General features: G+C 38.5%; 1 protein-coding gene and 1 non-coding gene across 2 annotated transcripts; both read left to right on the top strand.

Annotated features, from left to right (window-relative positions):
* The first annotated feature begins 12448 nt into the window (after window positions 1-12448).
* Window positions 12449-12521, top strand: trnai-uau (transfer RNA isoleucine (anticodon UAU)). Its single transcript has one exon. It is a non-coding gene; the product is annotated as a tRNA-Ile (tRNA).
* Window positions 12522-13181: 660 nt separating this feature from the next.
* On the top strand, window positions 13182-16977 carry LOC106916821 (cell adhesion molecule CEACAM6-like). The gene is made up of 6 exons (XM_014985378.2): window positions 13182-13248; window positions 13328-13636; window positions 14886-15167; window positions 15278-15544; window positions 16114-16188; window positions 16494-16977. The coding sequence occupies exons 1-6, from the start codon at window positions 13194-13196 to the stop codon at window positions 16517-16519; spliced, it is 1014 nt and encodes a 337-aa protein (XP_014840864.2). The 5' UTR covers window positions 13182-13193; the 3' UTR covers window positions 16520-16977.
* Window positions 16978-18326: the final 1349 nt, after the last annotated feature.

Below are 18326 nucleotides of genomic sequence, written 5' to 3'. Positions count from 1 at the left end.
CAGGCTACAGACAGCGCAACCCAGCTGGAATTCCTGCACCTCACCTTCCATACAGGGCCAATAGAAGAAGCGACGTATCCTGGACAGAGTCTTCTCCACCCCAGCATGAGCAGCTGCCTCGTGGTACCTCTGCCACACCTCCTTGCGTCTTTCTGTGGGACATAGGATCTGAAAGTAGATTTCGTGTGTCCTTGCGTCCATCACCTCTCTGCACAGCATTCCATCCCGAAGTTGGAACCGCCTCCACTGTTTTAGCCACTTCTGCACCGACTCAGGCAGTGCTTTCCTGGTTGGGGCATCAGGGAGGGCTCCCTGTTTCATGTAGGTTCTCAACATCTGCAGTCCAGCATCTTGTTCTTGAGCCCCCTTCCAGTCATCCCTGTGGAGCTGAGGTTCTTGTAGATCTCCTGGAGGAGTAATCTCAGTGGTTACTTGGGCTGTTCGACAACCTGCTGGAAACCTGGAGAGAGCATCGGCGTTAGCATTTTCTTTTCCAGCTCTGTATTTCACCTCAAAATCAAATGCAGCCAGCTGTGCCACCCAACGTTGCTCTGTTGCCCCCAAGCGGGCATTTTGGAGGTGGGCTACTGGATTATTGTCTGTAAATACAACAAACTTCGCCCCCGCCAAGTAGTCTTTAAACTTTTCTGTAATTGCCCATTTAAGGGCTAAAAGTTCCAATTTAAAAGAGCTGTAATTCTTGTCGTTCTGCTCTGTTGGGTGTAAACTCCTGCTGGCATATGCAATCACGTGTTCTTGCCCATCTTGTACTTGGGCCAACACCGCACCCAAGCCGTGGTTGCTAGCATCAGTATAGAGCACAAATGGCTTTGAAAAATCTGCATAAGCCAAAACGGGGGGTTCAATCAGGGCGTGCTTCAGACGTTCAAATGCTTCCTGGCATTCCGTGGACCACTGGACCTGTGTGTTTGATGAGCGGTTAGAACTTCCATTTAAAAGGGCATTTAAAGGTCGAGCCAATTTAGAAAATCCTGGGACAAAGCGTCTATAGTAACCTGCAATCCCCAGGAAGGCTCTGACTTGGCGGATGGTAGATGGAACAGGCCAATCCTGGACTGCCTGGATTTTCTCTGGGTCTGGTTTCACCCCCTCTTGGTCAACCAGATGTCCAAGGAACTTCACTTGTTGCTGGAACAGCTTGCACTTATCCAACCGCAGCTTCAACCCATGTTGCCACAGCTTCTGGAAAACACTCTCCAGTTGCTGAAGATGGGTAGAAAAATCAGGTGAGTAGATTATTATATCATCCAGATATACCAACACAGATTCAGACAGGTGATTGCTTAAGCACCGCTGCATCAGGCGTTGGAATGTGGCTGGGGCATTACAAAGCCCAAACGGCATCCGATCAAACTCAAATAGGCCTAATGGAGTAGTAAAGGCGGTTTTCTCCCGATCTCTACTATCCATTTCCACCTGCCAATATCCACTGGCAAGATCTAGGGTGGAGAACCACTGTGCTTTGGTCAGGCATGTCAGAGTCTCTTCAATTCGAGGAAGGGGAAAAGCATCTTTATGCGTTACTGCGTTAAGCTTCCTGTAATCCACACAGAAACGCCAGCTACCATCCTTCTTCCTCACCAAGACAATCGGGGAGGCCCAAGGACTACTACTCTCCCGAATTATGCCTTTTTCCAACATGTCTGTAAGAAGAGACTTAATCTCTTTATACATCAGTGGTGGTAGGGGACGATACTTTTGTTTAATCGGTGGTGCGTCACCTGTGTGAATTTGATGTTGGACCAGATCAGTTCTTCCATGATCCTCTTCATTCACAGCAAACACCTTCTGCCATCTCTGAAGTAAGGCCTGCAGCTCTGCTTCCTGTTGTGGGGTCAAGCTTTTACAGTTAAGTAGTTTGCTCACCTCCGCTTTTGGTATTGTAGGCTCCTCCATCCCAGCTGTCTCCACCACAGCAACTTCCACCACACCATCTGAACTCATCGTCAGGGTAAGGTCGTTGGCTCCCTGGACATCAGACTCGTCCACCTGATACAGCTGTCCTAGTTTCTGATAACGTCCAATGGTTACTTCGTAGGGATGGGGGTTACAGACTCTGATGGGGACCCGTCCCCTTTTAACTATGGACAAAGTCCTCGCCACTCCCCAAGGTTCAGCATCAGGCAAAGCTTCCACCAGCACCACTCGTTCAGCTGGACTCCTGCCTTTGGCTGTTCGTCCCCAAACCATAACTTCACAGTTTGGGGGCACCCGGACTCCTCTGTGACCAGCAGAACGGACATAGCCCAGAAACCCATCAGTCTTTGTGGTGGCAGCCTGTTGGCAAACAGCAAAAGCCTCTTTCCAAGCCCTATGGGATTTCAGCTTCTGAGGGGAAAAAGATTTTTCTCTGATAAAAACATTATTCCAGCACGCACTGATGACATTCATCCCTATTATCAAAGGATGTGTTGAACAATCATTTCTCACAACCACAACCCCTTTATCTGGTATTTTCACCCCTTCAACTTCAAAGTCCATGACAGCATAGCCTGAATATGGTATGTCCAGACCATTTGCAGCTTTTAGGGCAAAAACCAAAGGTGCATCAGTTCTGTCCACTTCTGGAAAATGGTGATCCATCACCTGTTGTTGCACCAGTGTAACCTGAGAGCCAGTGTCCAATAATCCAGTCATTTTGACTCCCCCCATACACACTTCTATAAGAGGACATTCTCCAACAAAAGATGTGATGGCCCCCTGTTTATTTAACAGACATCCCGTCCCCACCGCCTGGGCCTCAGCAGCAGGGTGTATTAGTTTAAAGGCGGCTGATCTGGTGTATTTTGGCAAAACCTAGCAATATGTCCGACTTGCTTACAGTGATGGCATATGGGTTCACCATCTTTAGTCCAGCGGTTCATGTACCCAGGTCGCTTTGGTTTAAATCTTTGCTCACTAGTGGCTGAATTAGCTGAACTTTGCTGTTGCAAAAGAGGTTTAATTTCACTTACGACATCCTTCACGAGATCTCTCATTTGAAGTTTAACATCCTCCGTAATCTCTTTTTTAAGTTTTTCTTTCCAGTCCAATTCAAATTGTGGTCTACTAGATCTAGACTCACCCACTGTAAAACAGGTAGTTTGCAGGCCCTGGTGTCCCAGCTGTTCCTCCTCCAAGTGCAGTGCCTCCTGATGCACTGCTGCAAAATCTTCTCCTGGATGGTGACGCACATAAGCTCGCAGAGTTTGTGACAGGGGACCCTCACATAAACCCAACAGCATCTGCTCCTGAAGGCTCCCTTCGGTGGGTGCATGAGTGGGATCACGCTGCTGCAGCCTGCAAAACAGCTCCCTGAGTCGCAAAGTGAAGGACTTTACAGACTCACTGGGTTTTTGAATACAGCTAAAAAACTGTGCCCTCAACACTGCTGTAGGAATATTGTCGCCATATAGAGAGTCTAAATATGTGAAAATTTTTCTAACCTGGTCCCTCTGTTGTTCTTCTAGTACCCCAACCTGACGCTTAGCTTCACCACCCAGGGCTCCAACTAAGATATCTACTTTCCGAGCCTCAGCTATTTCTTGAGCATTTAATAGCCCTTGTATTTGTTCTTTCCAATCTCCATAGGAGACATCAGAGTCTGAACCCTTATATTTTGGTACCCAAGGAGCACCAGGATACACCGGCATCATCATTTTTTTTTTTCTTTAAATCTACACCTTAGGTGCTGAACACTGTTCCCGAGCTTGTCGTCCTGCCAACAACGCCAATTTATGTCAGAGCCCAGCTTAACGTCAGCTGATAGCCCCGGGTTCTCAGACAACAAGGAGGGAAACAGTAACAACACCAAGGGAGGACAATTCAGTTAGTTAGCTCTTTTTTTATTCCCCAACGGAATAAAATGCTCCGTTTTCTTGTTTGTGTAAAATAACAATAAAATATTAAAATGTCCAAATCAGAACAAACTAAAATCGTCCAAGATCCACATCCACAAAATCCAGTGAGGACGGCGAATCCTGCGCTCCGTCCAGCCTGCAGTCACGGCCCCAGCGCCACCGCCTCTTGTGGTCGTTCCAGTCCACTCTAGTTGCTCCGCGTAAAGCGCCGCCCGCTGGCGTCCTGTTAGGACAAAAACACCTGGCCAGGAGAGCGATCGCTGAACAGCGGATGTTTTATCTGTCCCAGCAAGGGTCCCTGAAGACAATCAGTGGAAACGTTACTTACTGACCAGGGCAGAGTTCCCCCTCTGCCCGCTGATGGTCCGACACGCCGTTCCCACTGACTGTATCCTCTGCTGCCAACCACTGGCTCGTTCGGGGTCGCAGTCCTCCGTCACGAACCTTCCTGGATTCCCCTTTTTCTTTTTCTTCTCAACACAAAGTCCTCTGCCTTTTAAGAGCCACTGCCAGCGTCTTGCAGGTTCCAGGTACGCTGCCTACGGGCACGCCCACCCCGCGCAGGTGACTGGAATCAACTATTAGTTCTCGGAGTCCACAGTGAATAAAAAACAAAACATGCAGCAAAAACACTCAATAAAAACCACACTTAAAAAGTAAAAACAAATTTCCACTGTGTGACATACGCACTGAGGTGTGTTGAAGCAAAGATACGTTCAAAAGTTACCTATTTTAAATTCAGTAAAACTGTCTGGATAAGATCATAGTTACTCCAAAATGAAATGTTATTTATACCATTTATATTGTGTTGTTTTTTTTGAAGACATAGAGAGTTGTAGATACTAATATACCCTTTTCTGTTCACTTAAGTATTACATTGATCCATGATAGTTGTGTGAAAAAATCTTCTATAACTAAAATTTGTAGCATCATAAATGGCTTGTACCTGTATTGTGCTTTATCTAGTCAAAAGTACTGCAAAGTTCTTCCCAATACCTTCAGTCATTTACCTATAAATATAAGGTAGTAGCTCTGAAGCAGTATAACAGAAATGAGTCTGCCATGCTCTGGCACCACAGGGCCCTCTGACCACCAGGTTGAAGTGTCTTACTTAAGGACACAATAACTGAGACTGACAGTTTCAAACTGGTTACAGGATGAACTCCTGCCAGTTTTTCCATAAATTAAGCAATAATGCAGTAATGTTCTGCAGTTCCACTTGATTCACACAAAAACACAGGTCAAAATGTTGCCCTTTGATAATTCGATTAAAGTGCAAAGCTGTTCCACAGAGAATGTGGAAACTGTAATCCGGTTTATACAGCTCTATCAGGTGTTGCTCTGATCAGATAAAACTGACCTTCCTCTGCTTAAATGTCCAAAGTACACACTGAAACACAACACTGAAAATAAGTGGGACAAACACTCATTTGGGTTATGAATTTAAAGTAAGATTTGACATTTAGAGACTTGGAGTACAGAAATACACAGTAGCATCTGCTCTATATGCTCTATATTAAACATTTATTTTGAGACAGGGGTAGATTATTGTGAAACTCTGTGTTTCATACAAGAATGTTCTCTGTTGATACTATTTAAATATAGGTGTTTAAGGCCATCATAATTTTTCTAAGTACATGGAATAACTTGAAAATAAGTTGGGGTGATATCTGTGTCCCTTCATCATTGGGTGAGAGGAGGGGTACTAGACAGATTTTTCATGTATTAATATCTTTGTTGATTATCCGGGGATATGTAGTGTTTCATATATAATGCATTTTTATAACAGCTGATGTTAACAGTTACTTGATATAAATTGGCTCCCTGCATCTAGAAAATACTTAATATTGTCCCTTTAAATGGTAAAGTGTTTCACCCGTAAACAGTGACGTCAGCAACGTCTGAAAGCTTCAATCAGTATCTGATGTTGTGCTGAATATGTTTCTACTAAACAAACTTTTTTGTTTGAAAGGAGGCGTAAGATTGGCTGAAATTACTCCTGGATTTCCTAGTAGACATAAGGATACACGCTCACAACTTTTCAGCATTTCAGATCTTTAGATTTATTTCTCATATTTTCATACATTTTACGCTGTATATTGCGTCACCATACTTATATGTTTACTATGTCTCCAATATGAATGTCATTTTCTTTATTTTTTCTATAGATATAGTGCCCCCCTACACCAGCTGCTGCAGCAACAATAGGGAAACATCCCCCCACAACTCCAGCAATGGTGCTTGCAGTTGAATCAGGCTTTTCTAGAAAAGGATAAAAAAATTAAATAAAATAAAAACTCAACTCAATAACCAGTAAGAAACTTACAGTTGTGAAAGAAAGCAGTTGTGAGAAAAAGGTGGTGTTTGCAAACAGCATTTCTTTTGAATCTTACAAAATGAGAAAAGATCTCATTCTAAATAAGCAAAGTTAAGCAAAACGAGATGACACTGCACATTTTAGATAAAATCTAAATCTTTACCAAATCTTTCTGACACCACTCACTTTTTTACTCTTTGCATGTATAAACATATTTTTACCACAAGAGGGAGATGTACGACATTACAAAAACTGTGAAAGTCCTGTAGCTTCATAGGGCGGTTCTCCATTACACCATTTAGAAAACAGTGTGTAAACTGATATTCACCATAATACATTTTTAGTGTAACTTTTCACTCTGCTCTTCTCAAATACCTGTTGAAATTTTAGTAAGTGGCTATGTTACTTCACCTTTTCATTGGGATTGTTTCATTTACAGATGAGAATCTTAAAATGTGTATTTCTTCATGTTCTGAAGAAATTCAAACTGGTTAAAAATTTATTTTGTTATGGCAATGAAGTTTAGCTACAAAAAGAGATATATAAAGAGTGACAAAGAAATATTTCCTAACAAAAGCATCCTTCCAAAGTTTTATAGTCGATTGAAAACATTGATAAAAAATGACTGTTTACTCTGCTCTGTCTTCAAAAAGACTGAAAATCAACCAAACTTATTTCATTGAGCACTTTTAAGTCCAGACAGAGCTCTAGATATGACTTCTTTAAATTGGGACCGTTTTTAATTATTATTTGTGTGGCATTTTAATTGTGTAACTATTTGTAATTTGTAATGAATCTTTGATGCCTCTTGGCCAGTAATCTCTTAAAAATAAGTTTTTAATCACAATGAGCCTTTTCTGGTTAAATAAAGATATAAAAAAAAGAAGAAATAATAAAATAAATGAGAACACACTGAGGTCATAAAAGAATCCATGTATTTTGTATATTAACAGTTTGGGATGTTTTTTAGTCACAGACTGTTCTCTCTTTGATTTGTGGCTCTTAAATCATTTTAGAAGCATTTCACAAAGTCTGTAATTTCTTCATATTGTAACAGTACAGTGGGTATTTATATAGTTGATATTAGAGATTATGTTTTCACAATTTGAAATTCACTGTTATTTTTTCAGTTTTAGTGCCCCCAGTTCCCTTTATTTATTCTAGCAACAGAACTGTTTGCCATTGTGATCCGGTCTCATAAAAACATGACAGGTTTGACAATAGGCCAACAGGAACATAAAATTGCTTTATTTGCTGATGATGTCATTCTATTTTTCCAAAAACTGATAGACTCTATTCCAGCCTTGTTAGATCTATTAAACACATTTGGAAGAATATCAGGATATAAAGTAAATAATGTTAAGTCTTTGTTAATGTTACTTAATACAGAAGAAAGAAACAGTGTCAGAAATCCTTCCCGATTCAAAAATGTAAATTGTTTTACATATTTTGCGATTAGGATAGTATCACGTATAAATGACATTGTTGCGGTTAATTATGACCCCATGATAGACTGAACTGCTGCCTGTGTAGACAGAGTGAACTACCTGACCTTGTCACTCATAGCACGAATCAATGTTCTTAAATCTAATATAATGCCCAAACTTTTGACTTTGTTTCAGAACATCCCATTGCCGCCTCCTGCCAATTTATTCTCAACAATAATAAATATTTTTCATACGCTTTCTGTGGAATAATAGAAGACCAAGATTATGTTTATCACTTTTGTACCTATACCATATGACAGATGGTAGATACACCCTCGACCCATCAGATATTTTTTTTATGTGCTGCTTTTTAACATAAAATCAAATGGAGCAAATGTTCTTTAAATTTACTATGAATATGAAATTATCCATAACCATGACACCAATGAAGAATGCAATCTGCACATTCCTCTATTTTCCAAAAAAAAACAAAAACATTTTTATGGCCACTAATTTTATTTTCCTTCAACTTTCTGGTCTGTGTTATACTTCTTAGTTGCCATAAGGAGGCGCTCTTCTCACAAATTACTGCGCCCATACTCCATGTATTCTGTGTTCAAATTAAACTGGGAAAGATATTGATTATTGGTATTTACATTTCATTTGTCAGTTAGTTGTTCATATTGTTTTGAAAGTTGTTGCAGCAAAATTACTAAAATATCAAGAGTTTGAGAAAAGAAACACCGACTTAACAGAATGCTTTGTTGTTCTTCTGGGAAATGTGGTTCTTCTGGTCAGGTTTTAACTATGCAGTTACATAATACTATCTGAAGGCCATTCATTAAAATGAGACCTTGTTCACGCAATTTATGTGTTCACATCCACCTGAATAATATGTAGTTGCGACCCTGGCTGGAACCCAGAGTCAAATCAAACAGTTCAACTAAAATTTGTGGTTACAATACAATTTGGTTTGAGTATAAACTAAAACTGGTTTAATAGAAAAGGTAAGTATGGGCTGGAATGTGATTCCAGAGAATGAAATTAGGTAAAAACACTTATATTACTGCATTACAACAAAACTATGCGACAGGATCAGATTTCTTTTATTTAGAACAATCCACTACTGTTCCTACTGATGCTAAAAGGTGATAACATAATATTAGAGGCTGAAGCTTTTTAAAGCCTGATTCTGGCAAGAGGTCCAGGTTCTGCTATGGTAAAAGTTGGGCTGCAGAAGTCCAGGCGATGTTGAAACAGGGATGTCTGTGTATGCACCTTTACCCTCTAGCATGATGGCAGGAAATGGAGAAACAGAAACTGGATAATAAAAGGAGTGGCCCGGTGCAGCAGTGGTTTACAGTCACAGCGGCTCTGCCTTCCTGTGTGAACTTTGCATGCTCCCAGTGCCTGTTTGGGTTTTCTGCAGGTGTTCAGATTTCCCCCCACACGCCAAAGACATGACTTATTGCTAAACTGAACAAATGTGAGCGTGGCGTACTCTGTTTCTGTTTCCTGTAACATTTTGGGTATCTATCCAGGGTGCGCCTGTCTTCGAATCCAGAGTCACTTCAACTTCCTGTGAAGTAAAGAACAAATATCAGGTTTCAAAAAGACAATATCTGCATTTTTACATTGCAAACACACTGACCTTTATGCTATACAAATTATCTAGACATCAATCAGTCTTTCTAAGGTCATTTGCATGACCTCAATCAAATACTGAGCCTTGCTCCACCACAGTCACAATAGAGCCCCAGTTGCTTACTAAGAGCTATTGTGAAGCACACAATTGTTCCTCTATTTGAGACATGATGCTTGAAAAAAAGGCATATTTGAATGTCAGGAAGGAGCTGATAAGAGCCTTGTAAAAAATCACACCTTATTATACATTTGCAGGATTTGTCACTTAGATTAGAAAGTGATCTTCATCCTTTGAGATTAGGATTAAGGGAAGTTTGAGAACCCAACATTTAGCACAATGCTGGATGCAGAGTATGCCTCTGTTTTATTCTGCCTTTTTAAACTTATTTAAAAAAACATGAGCTCATTATAGAATTTATTTTTGACACACAAACCTGCTAAAGCTCTAAGAAAGTGTCATTTGTAAAGTCTGGAGTCTTTCAAGAGAATGGTATGGTTAAACTTGAGCTTTTAAGATATGCATTTATGATTAAATTGTGTTTGTTTTCTATATTATACATTGTTGCATATCTTTTTGTGTTTACCATTCTTGTGAGGCACTTTGTGACCACCGCCTGTGAAAACGTGCAATAAAAAGGTACAACCATCAACTATCTAATTCAGATTCTGTGTGATAAACAAGAAAATAGCATTTGTTTAATTGTGAAGTGGAAAAATAATATCCATCCATCAGTCCAGGCAGAAAAGACGCTTGATGTTTTTTTTTTTTGTTTTAAAATACTGTGTTATCCATTTCCCCCCTTTTGTCTAACAGCATCAAACTAAATAAAGCTCAGGTGTTTTGACTTTCATGCTTGTTTATTTTTGTTTTAGTTTAATCCTTAGATGTGGTTCTTAGCTTATTTTTGTATCTCATTAGATTTCGGTTTAGTACACTGGTTTTGTACTGTATGTTTTTATTTGGATTATTTCCTAGCTGCTGATTCACTTAAATTTTCCATTTATTTATTTACTCATTAGTTATTTATTGTGTACTTTAGCGTTTAGGTTCCTTTGATGTTACTGTTAATGTTAGTTTCAGGTTTTTCTCCCATCCTCCCACTCTGATCTGCGCAGCTGTCAGCTGTTTTCTATCTCCTCATCTCTCCTCTGACTGCGATTTCCCTCCAGCTATTTCTCATTTTCTTGTTTACACTTTCTGCAGTTACGCCATTCTGTTAGCGAAGAAGCTTTGTTTCTCATGTCCGCCTGGTTTGCACATCAGCTGTTTTTTGTAACCATTTTATTTATCTCTTTAATTGACCTTGCTTTTGTGAAACTGAGTTTTAATCCAGGGTTTCCACCTTTATTTAGAAGTCAATTAAATAGTAGAGTGTCCCTTTGTGTAATGCAATCTCCTTGTGAAGCTCAAAAGTTTGCAAAAAAACTTCATTAAATATCATAGCAACTTATAAATCAGTGTCACAGTTGTGAAGATTTTTAAAATAGGTGTAACATAAATTTGCTTACATTGCTCTGATAATTGATCACCTTAAAATGGGGAGTGTGGCACAAAATCAAGATGAGGTCGTCCTCCTAAAGTGAGGAGGCGCAAAGACACTCAAAGAGCCCGTTGTGACTCTGAATGAGTTGAAATCTTCACCAAAAGGAAGGGAATCTGTTGACAGAATAATTTTTAGTGTTGTGTTCCAAAAATTCTGCCTGTGTGAATGAGTAGTAAGAAACTTATAGTTTTATTTTGGTGAAGGAAAGTTATAATAAATCCTATTTAAACTTTGACACATATCCAAAAGATTCTGGCTCAAGATAAACTGCCGGCTCCTCAAATGGATTAACACAACGTTGCATTCTCTTTAGTTTTCTCTGGTCTGTAATGGAGACTTGAATTTAACGCTCCATTTCAACCAAAGGTTTGTAATGCACTTCCTAACCATTTTTTATTTGTAAGTATTGATTTTATTTTATAGCCATTTGGCCAAGTCTCTGTAGAACCATTTGTATCTGCTAATGACATCTTCAATACATTTTTTGATCCCAGGCTTAATTTATGAACTGAACAGACAGAAACAGTTACCATTATACATTTTGAACTGTTGATTTTATTTTTGTACCATTTTTAATGGTTCAAAAATACATTTTACACTTTTATTTTAGAACCATTTTTTAATTGTAAAGTGTTGATTTTATTTTTGAACCCTTATTTATTCTGAAGTGTTGATTTTGAAACCTTATTTATTTTGAAGTGTTGATTTTGTTTTTGAACCATTTTTAATTTTAAAGTGTTGATTTTGTTTTTGAACCCTTATTTGTTCTGAAGTGTTGATTTTGAACCCTTATTTATTTTGAAGTGTTGATTGTCTGAGGGACCTCAGACATGAATTTCCCCATATGGGGTTTGAACTGATGACCTCAGGATTACCAGCATGGTGCTCTAACCTGCTGAGCTAACCTACCTTATGAATTTAAGAAGAACTTACATGATCTTACCAGAATGAAGATTTGATAAAAGTGCTTATATTCTAATGTTTTTCAAAACAACATACATAATATTTTATTTTCCAGAGATTTTGTAGTTTGAAGTGTTAATTGTATTTTTGAACCATTTTTAATTTTAAAGTGTTGATTGTATTTCAGAGATATTTTTTTATTTTAATGTGTTAATTTTATTTTTATTTGTAAGTATTGATTTTATTTTATAGCCATTTAGCCAAGTCTCTGTAGAACCATTTGTCTCTGCTAATGACATCTTCAATACAATTTTTTGATCCCAGGCTTAGTTTATGGACTGTGATGTGAAATTAGTCACAATTATAAGTCTGACAGTTTGTTCACCAAGTTACTGTGCTCTCTGAGAGGATCTGTAAGTATTTGACATTGTTCCATGCCCGTTGACATTAGTCTCTAACAAAATGTGGATCATCTACCAGGAACACTCCAAAGAGCATGAGTTCCTGTAGTGTAGTGGTTATCATGTTTGCTTTACATGCACAAGGTCTCTGGTTCGAAACCAGACAGAAACAGATTAAGTTTTTTTTCTATTCATCACAGGTGTTTACTAAAGGTCAACAAGGGTTCTGTGGTGTCATGGTCTGTACTCTGAATCCAGGCATCTGAGTGCAAGCCTGAGTTGAAATTTTCATGCGCTGCATCTCACATCATCAACTTTGGAACCTCAAACTTAAACAAAGCAGACAAGTTCAGTTCCTGTAGTGTAGTGGTTATCATGTTTGCTTTATATGCAAAAGGTCTCTGGTTCAAAACCAGACAGAAACAGTTTTTGTAGGTTATGCATCTCTTGGGGTGCAGTGAGGCAACAAGAGCCTTCCTCTTTCGTGATGGTTCATTTGCCAATCGACTTCAATGTCGGCTTCTTTGAAATTGAAGCTCATTATAAGCCTCTACAGAACTGAATGAGGGAAGTCAACCTTTTGTCTGGGTGTGTTTTAGCAGGGATGCCCTCCTGATTTGTACCATCAACGTGGCCCGTTGAGGGTGGCCAATGTGCTGAAGTGACCCTCGGTGAAATTGAGTTTGACACCCCTGCTCTAAGGTGTACGGAAAGGGTCAAATATCTGTTGAGATGAAGACTCCAGCAACACTTGAACTAATAAGAAACAACTTCATCAGCTAAATAACACATTGTTGGTGACCAGAAATCCAAATTTCAACATGTGTTTTCAGGGCGAACTGTGAGCCTGGCCCCTTTGCAGCCCATTATCACCGAAATGCCTTCTGCCATCGTTTATCTTTGAACCGAACTTCACCCATTATTGCAAACAAAATTTTTTCACCTTTGGTAAATTTGTCATAACTTAACACGAAATAGCCAAAACCACCTGCAGATAAGATGTGAGGGGGCAGGTTTATGGGTTGGGGGCTGGATACAGTGGACAGGTATAGCAAACCCGAAATGAGAAAAAGTTTGTCAGACCACTGAAAACAAAAATGGACCAAAGAACCTGCAGAGCTTCAATAGTTGTTCTTTTGACTTTACTTCAAGGTACATGGTAAATAGTATGCTAAAAATGTTAAAGTGAGATTTATGTGTAGGATGTTTAGTTAATTTTCTGCTTTTGTAGGTTTTCTCTCCTGTGATGCTGTGGAGATTCAGCCCTCCATGAACCCAGCGGTTGTGGGGAGCACAGTGATGCTGTCGCTCACTCCTTCTGTGTCTCTGACCAGTGGAAACTGGGCAGTGGATGAAACCTTCATCCTCACGTGGCTCGGGGAGCAGCAGGCAGTTTTTCCGGGCTACAGCGGCAGGGCTTCTGTGAATGTGACCAGTGGAGCGCTCACGCTGCGCGCCCTCACCGTCAGCGACTCAGGGCTCTACCAGGTGCAGAGCGGCCACCCGCTGCTGAAGGCCAGTGTTTTCCTCACTGTTGTAGGTGAGAATATGCTGGAAGTGTTTACGTTTTATAATATGTCCCCTTTTATACGTTTACATGTAAACTGTCTATATTTGAACCACCCAAGGTGATATAATTATAAGTATGTCATAACAGTGCGTTGAGGAGAAAAAGTGCTGATGAATTTTCATTGGAACAGGTTTCTATTGTTATGAAAACGCATTCCAGCAAATTCTTCAAAGAGGGTGGAGATTTACAGGAATTCATGTTTCTGTTTTGTGATATTTACCTGCGGTCATAAACCGGCTCACGCTCAGGTGTCATGGAGACGAGACTGTGCCTTCTGGCTAGTTTCAGTGTCAACATTCACCCTTTTCCTTTGTGTTGCTGTGCACGCGAACAAATAATTTCACAGAACATTTCAAGGAATAAGTAACAAGAGAAAAGCTGTCCAGGTTTGAATTTCCGAGTGAGCAAAACAAATCTATGCACTTGAAAACTTTACTGTGATTTTTCAGCTCAAAATAATATCATGTTATGGTATTTTTACTAAGTATTCATTAGGATCAAAGTGTTTCTTTTTGACCAATCATATTTAAGATTGAAGAGTCAATACTTTCAATAAGGCATTGAACAATGAATACTTCATATATAAACTACCTGTAATATATAGCTCTAGATATAAAACTGAAAGAGTTCTCAGGTTAACTAAAAGTTGCTTGAGATATTTAATTCTTATTTGAATTTAATGGTTTTAACCTTTAAAAAATGCACTTTGTGAAAAAAAGTCTTGAGCTTCAGCTATAACTGGTTCTTTATAATTTTGCAAAATATGACTAAAAATAAATTAATGTTTTTAATTAGAATTCTATTAACACAGATTTTTGCAATTTTTAATTTGTTTTCAATAACCGAATTTCAATTTTTGCTTTATTACCGTAAAATAATGCAAAAGTTTGATATTTTTCTTAATTGTAAAACATATGCACAAAGATAAAATGTTGGTTCTTTAAAAGTGAAAACAAATTTATTGACAGCTTACATTGTTTTTTTTATTTCAAAAAGTCATGTAGCATTAGAAGCTGCAGAAAAAGTTCTTTTTAACTGGACTGAAGGTTGCAGACTTTTGCTCTAGATCAATGTCAGCAACACCAGCAGACATTTTAAACTCCTTAAATTAAAAGACTGCTTAATAAATAACATCTTAACTTTTATTATTATCTTTAGGCTGATCCAGTTTCTCCTACACAGTAAATTTGTGGACAGTTTCTCTATTTTCCTCCCACAGAACCCATTTCCAACGTGACCCTCAGAGTTAATCGGAGCGATCTGATAGAGCATCAAGCGTCAGGCCTCATCAGCTGCTCCGTCTCTATTGGATCTTCTCTCTCTTTCCGCTGGATGAACGGCAGCTCTGAGGTCACAGCCGCTGACAGAGTTCAGTTCACCGACGGAAACTCCTCTCTCAATATTGTCAGAGTGAGCCGCTACGATTCAGGACCATTTAGATGTGAAGCATTTAATCCTATCAGTAATGGGACCAGTGATTCAGTAAACTTCACTGTAAGCTGTGAGTTGGCTTATTGTTGATTTGTGTCTACACAGCCAGTTGTTTTACACTGAAAAGTGCTGATTTTGAGTATATTCGTCTTCCTGCCCATTTCTTTGTCACTTCCTCAGACGGCCCGGATAACATGCGCCTCACAGTGAATGGACTGAACGCCACTGTCTTCTCTGCTGGGTCCAATCTGAGCATGCTCTGTCTGGCAGAATCCAACCCTCCTGCTCAGCTTCAGTGGGGCTTCAGGGGAAATCTTGTGAATGCTACAGGGACAATGTTGGAGCTTTTCCACGTCAGACTTGACCAAAGCGGTCCATATTCCTGCCTGGCCTTCAACAACCGCACAAACCTGTACAGCAATGTAACAACACACATCACAATATCGAGTAAGTTTCTCCTTATTTTAGAGATAAAATAATAATAATAATATTTTCATAAATCATAGTTTTCTTCTTGGATTAGTTTGAGTCAGGGGGCTTTAGAAGAACACCTTTCAGGTAGACCACTGTGTTTTTAAAATGGACATACATTTGGTTTTCTGAAGATTATTAAAGGAGTTCTCAAGGTCCTTTATGATACACACTGGCAGCATATGATGGAGCTAAACATGTTTTATTTGTTTTCTATTTAAAATACCAGCAACAGCATCTGGTAGTCAGCTCATGCTCTAAAGCCAGGAATCCATTTGAAACTTGTTCTACTCAGATTCATGAACACATGATAAGGATTTTCAAGACTAATGTCCATAAATTACTCTACAACATTAGGCCCAAAGCACATGCATTAAAGGCATTAATGAACTTCCGTATTGCAGATGATGTTTGTATATCTACCCCTTCATATTGAAAGACTATTATTCTAAAATATCTGGGTATGTGGTTGGTTTCAGAATTCATGTTCAGCATTTTATTCAAATATGAAGATTATGTTGTAATTATTGCTTTTTCCTGCTCAGGGTCGGAACGACTGCAAGCCAATGTTTTCCTTCTTCCTCTGCTGTTGTTGGCTGGATTCGCTTTGTCACTTTCAGGCAAGTTGTACATTTTTTAACTATAAACCTTTTAAAAATATGAACATTGTCAGTTTAAAATGTGATATTGGACATGTTTTTCCTTTTTCATTTTCAACAAGATAATTTGTCCACCTTTAAACAAATAAAGCCTTATACAGACAATCAGACATGCTGAAAAGATTTAGAGCAAATGGACTTGTTACTAATTTTAGTCAAGACTCAAATGAATTAAATTTGCTAAAGTTTTTAAAATAGAAACATGTCCTATGATTGATTTCCATTAGCAATTTAACAAATAACTATAATTTTATTCTGTTTTACAGGTCATTGTGGCTATTTCAGTCTCTAGATGACTCAATCAAGAAACGCTGCACCATCTCGATTTTTCATGTGGATAATTTGTTAAGGATTTGAAGGAATGGGACACACATTTACAAATAAATGGGAAAATCTTAATTTAATCATTTAGCTAAATTTAAATAAAACAAGGTGACATTACCATCTGGTTTGTACATATTCATGTTATCAATACATTTATTCTGCTAAAATTGCTGCAAGTTTTAATATGTTTTCATGAGTTTCCAGTGTCTTAGGTTCTGTTTTCTAATTCCTTTTGATACCATTTTGATAACATTTTCAACAACAAAAATTACTCTGATATGTCATAAATACCTTTTAAAGTTGTTAATTTTATTATCTTTGCTTCAGAAATTTCTAATGCATCTTTGATCCTTTCCAGTTTAATCATTCTGTGAATAATGAGTGTAAAACATTTTCAATAAACCCAATATTATGTCAGGCCAAAAACGTTGTGTTAACTTGGATTTCTTCTTTTATAAATACAGCCACAGGTAAAAGATGATTAATTTACATATTTTGTGTTGTGTTTGTTTTTCTTTTTCAAAAGAAAAATTAATATGCCAAAGTGAGTTAAGCAAAAAAAAAAAAAAAGAAAAGAAAAAAGTTGACGACACTTATAAGAAATGTGAGGAACATAAGTGGTCTCAGTTTTCAAGAGTCAGAGTCCTGCAACCTTTCAATGAATTGAATTAAATAGTAAAACTGTCTCACTAGCTGTCAGGATTAGCGGTTATGAGGTGGTGAGGTAGACGCAGCAGACCCACCAGGTTATGGTGAGAAATTATGATTCAATGACGATTGTACACAAATATCCAAAATCCAGGCAGCACAGAGTGAGCAAAGCTCGGAGCAAATTTCTGGTAGTAAATGAACAAACGTCAACTGACTTGACAGCAGACAAGATGACAAGTTTCACAGGTGTGTTTAAATACACAGGGAGCAATCAGGGGAAACAAGGAACAGTTGTAGACGGGACAACACAGTGACTCAACAGAACACAGAAACCTAAATAAATACACAGAAACAACCAAATCCTTACACTAACAGGTAATCAAGCTTCAGCACACCTGGCCAAAACTTATCTGGTTTAATAACAATTAAAAGAGAATGTATCGTTGTACATCTTTTTCACAATTATGCACAACTTTATGTTCATGTTTCATATCAAATTACTATAAAACAAACTAAAGTTTGAGACTCTAATGAGACAAAACATAAAAAGTGTCAGAGTTTGAATACTTTCTTGATGTACCATAGTCAAATGCTTTTTACTCACAAAAAATCCCATTTTTCTCTCTTTGCTCCTTGATAGAGTGATATAGGATGTGTAAATCCACATCCCATATTTGACGCTGATGCCCAGCCACTCTACAGAGGAAACTCATTTCAACATCTACATTCACTAATCCACTTGTACAATCTGCCACATAAAAACCAACAATAAAACAGCCAATAAGACTTCATGAGTAAAAACACAAATTCAAAATAATAAATCCAGAGCAGCAGGTGCATTACCAGCCACTCCTTTTGTCCCTTAATCACAGACATCAAACAGTCTTTTCAAGTCATTGCCAACCATTGAGGCTATCTGTTTGCTCAAACCCTTTTGAGCTCTGTCAATATACAGAAAGAGACTCCAAGCACAAAAGTCATATGAGATACTTTAACCTTGAATCACTATTCAATGCATAAACGACACTCCATTGAAAACAAACTAACTCATTCAACTTATTGAACCATTTTATTCTAGGAGCAATGGGAAGGTCTGTTCATAGACAAATATGATATCACTGTGG

This window comes from Poecilia mexicana, unplaced genomic scaffold (genome assembly GCF_051168715.1).
Source record: "Poecilia mexicana isolate PSO_F unplaced genomic scaffold, ASM5116871v1 scaffold_16, whole genome shotgun sequence".
NCBI classification, from domain to species: Eukaryota; Metazoa; Chordata; class Actinopteri; order Cyprinodontiformes; family Poeciliidae; genus Poecilia; species Poecilia mexicana.
Note: the sequence above shows the minus strand (reverse complement) of the source record. Positions and strands in the feature narration are given on the sequence as shown.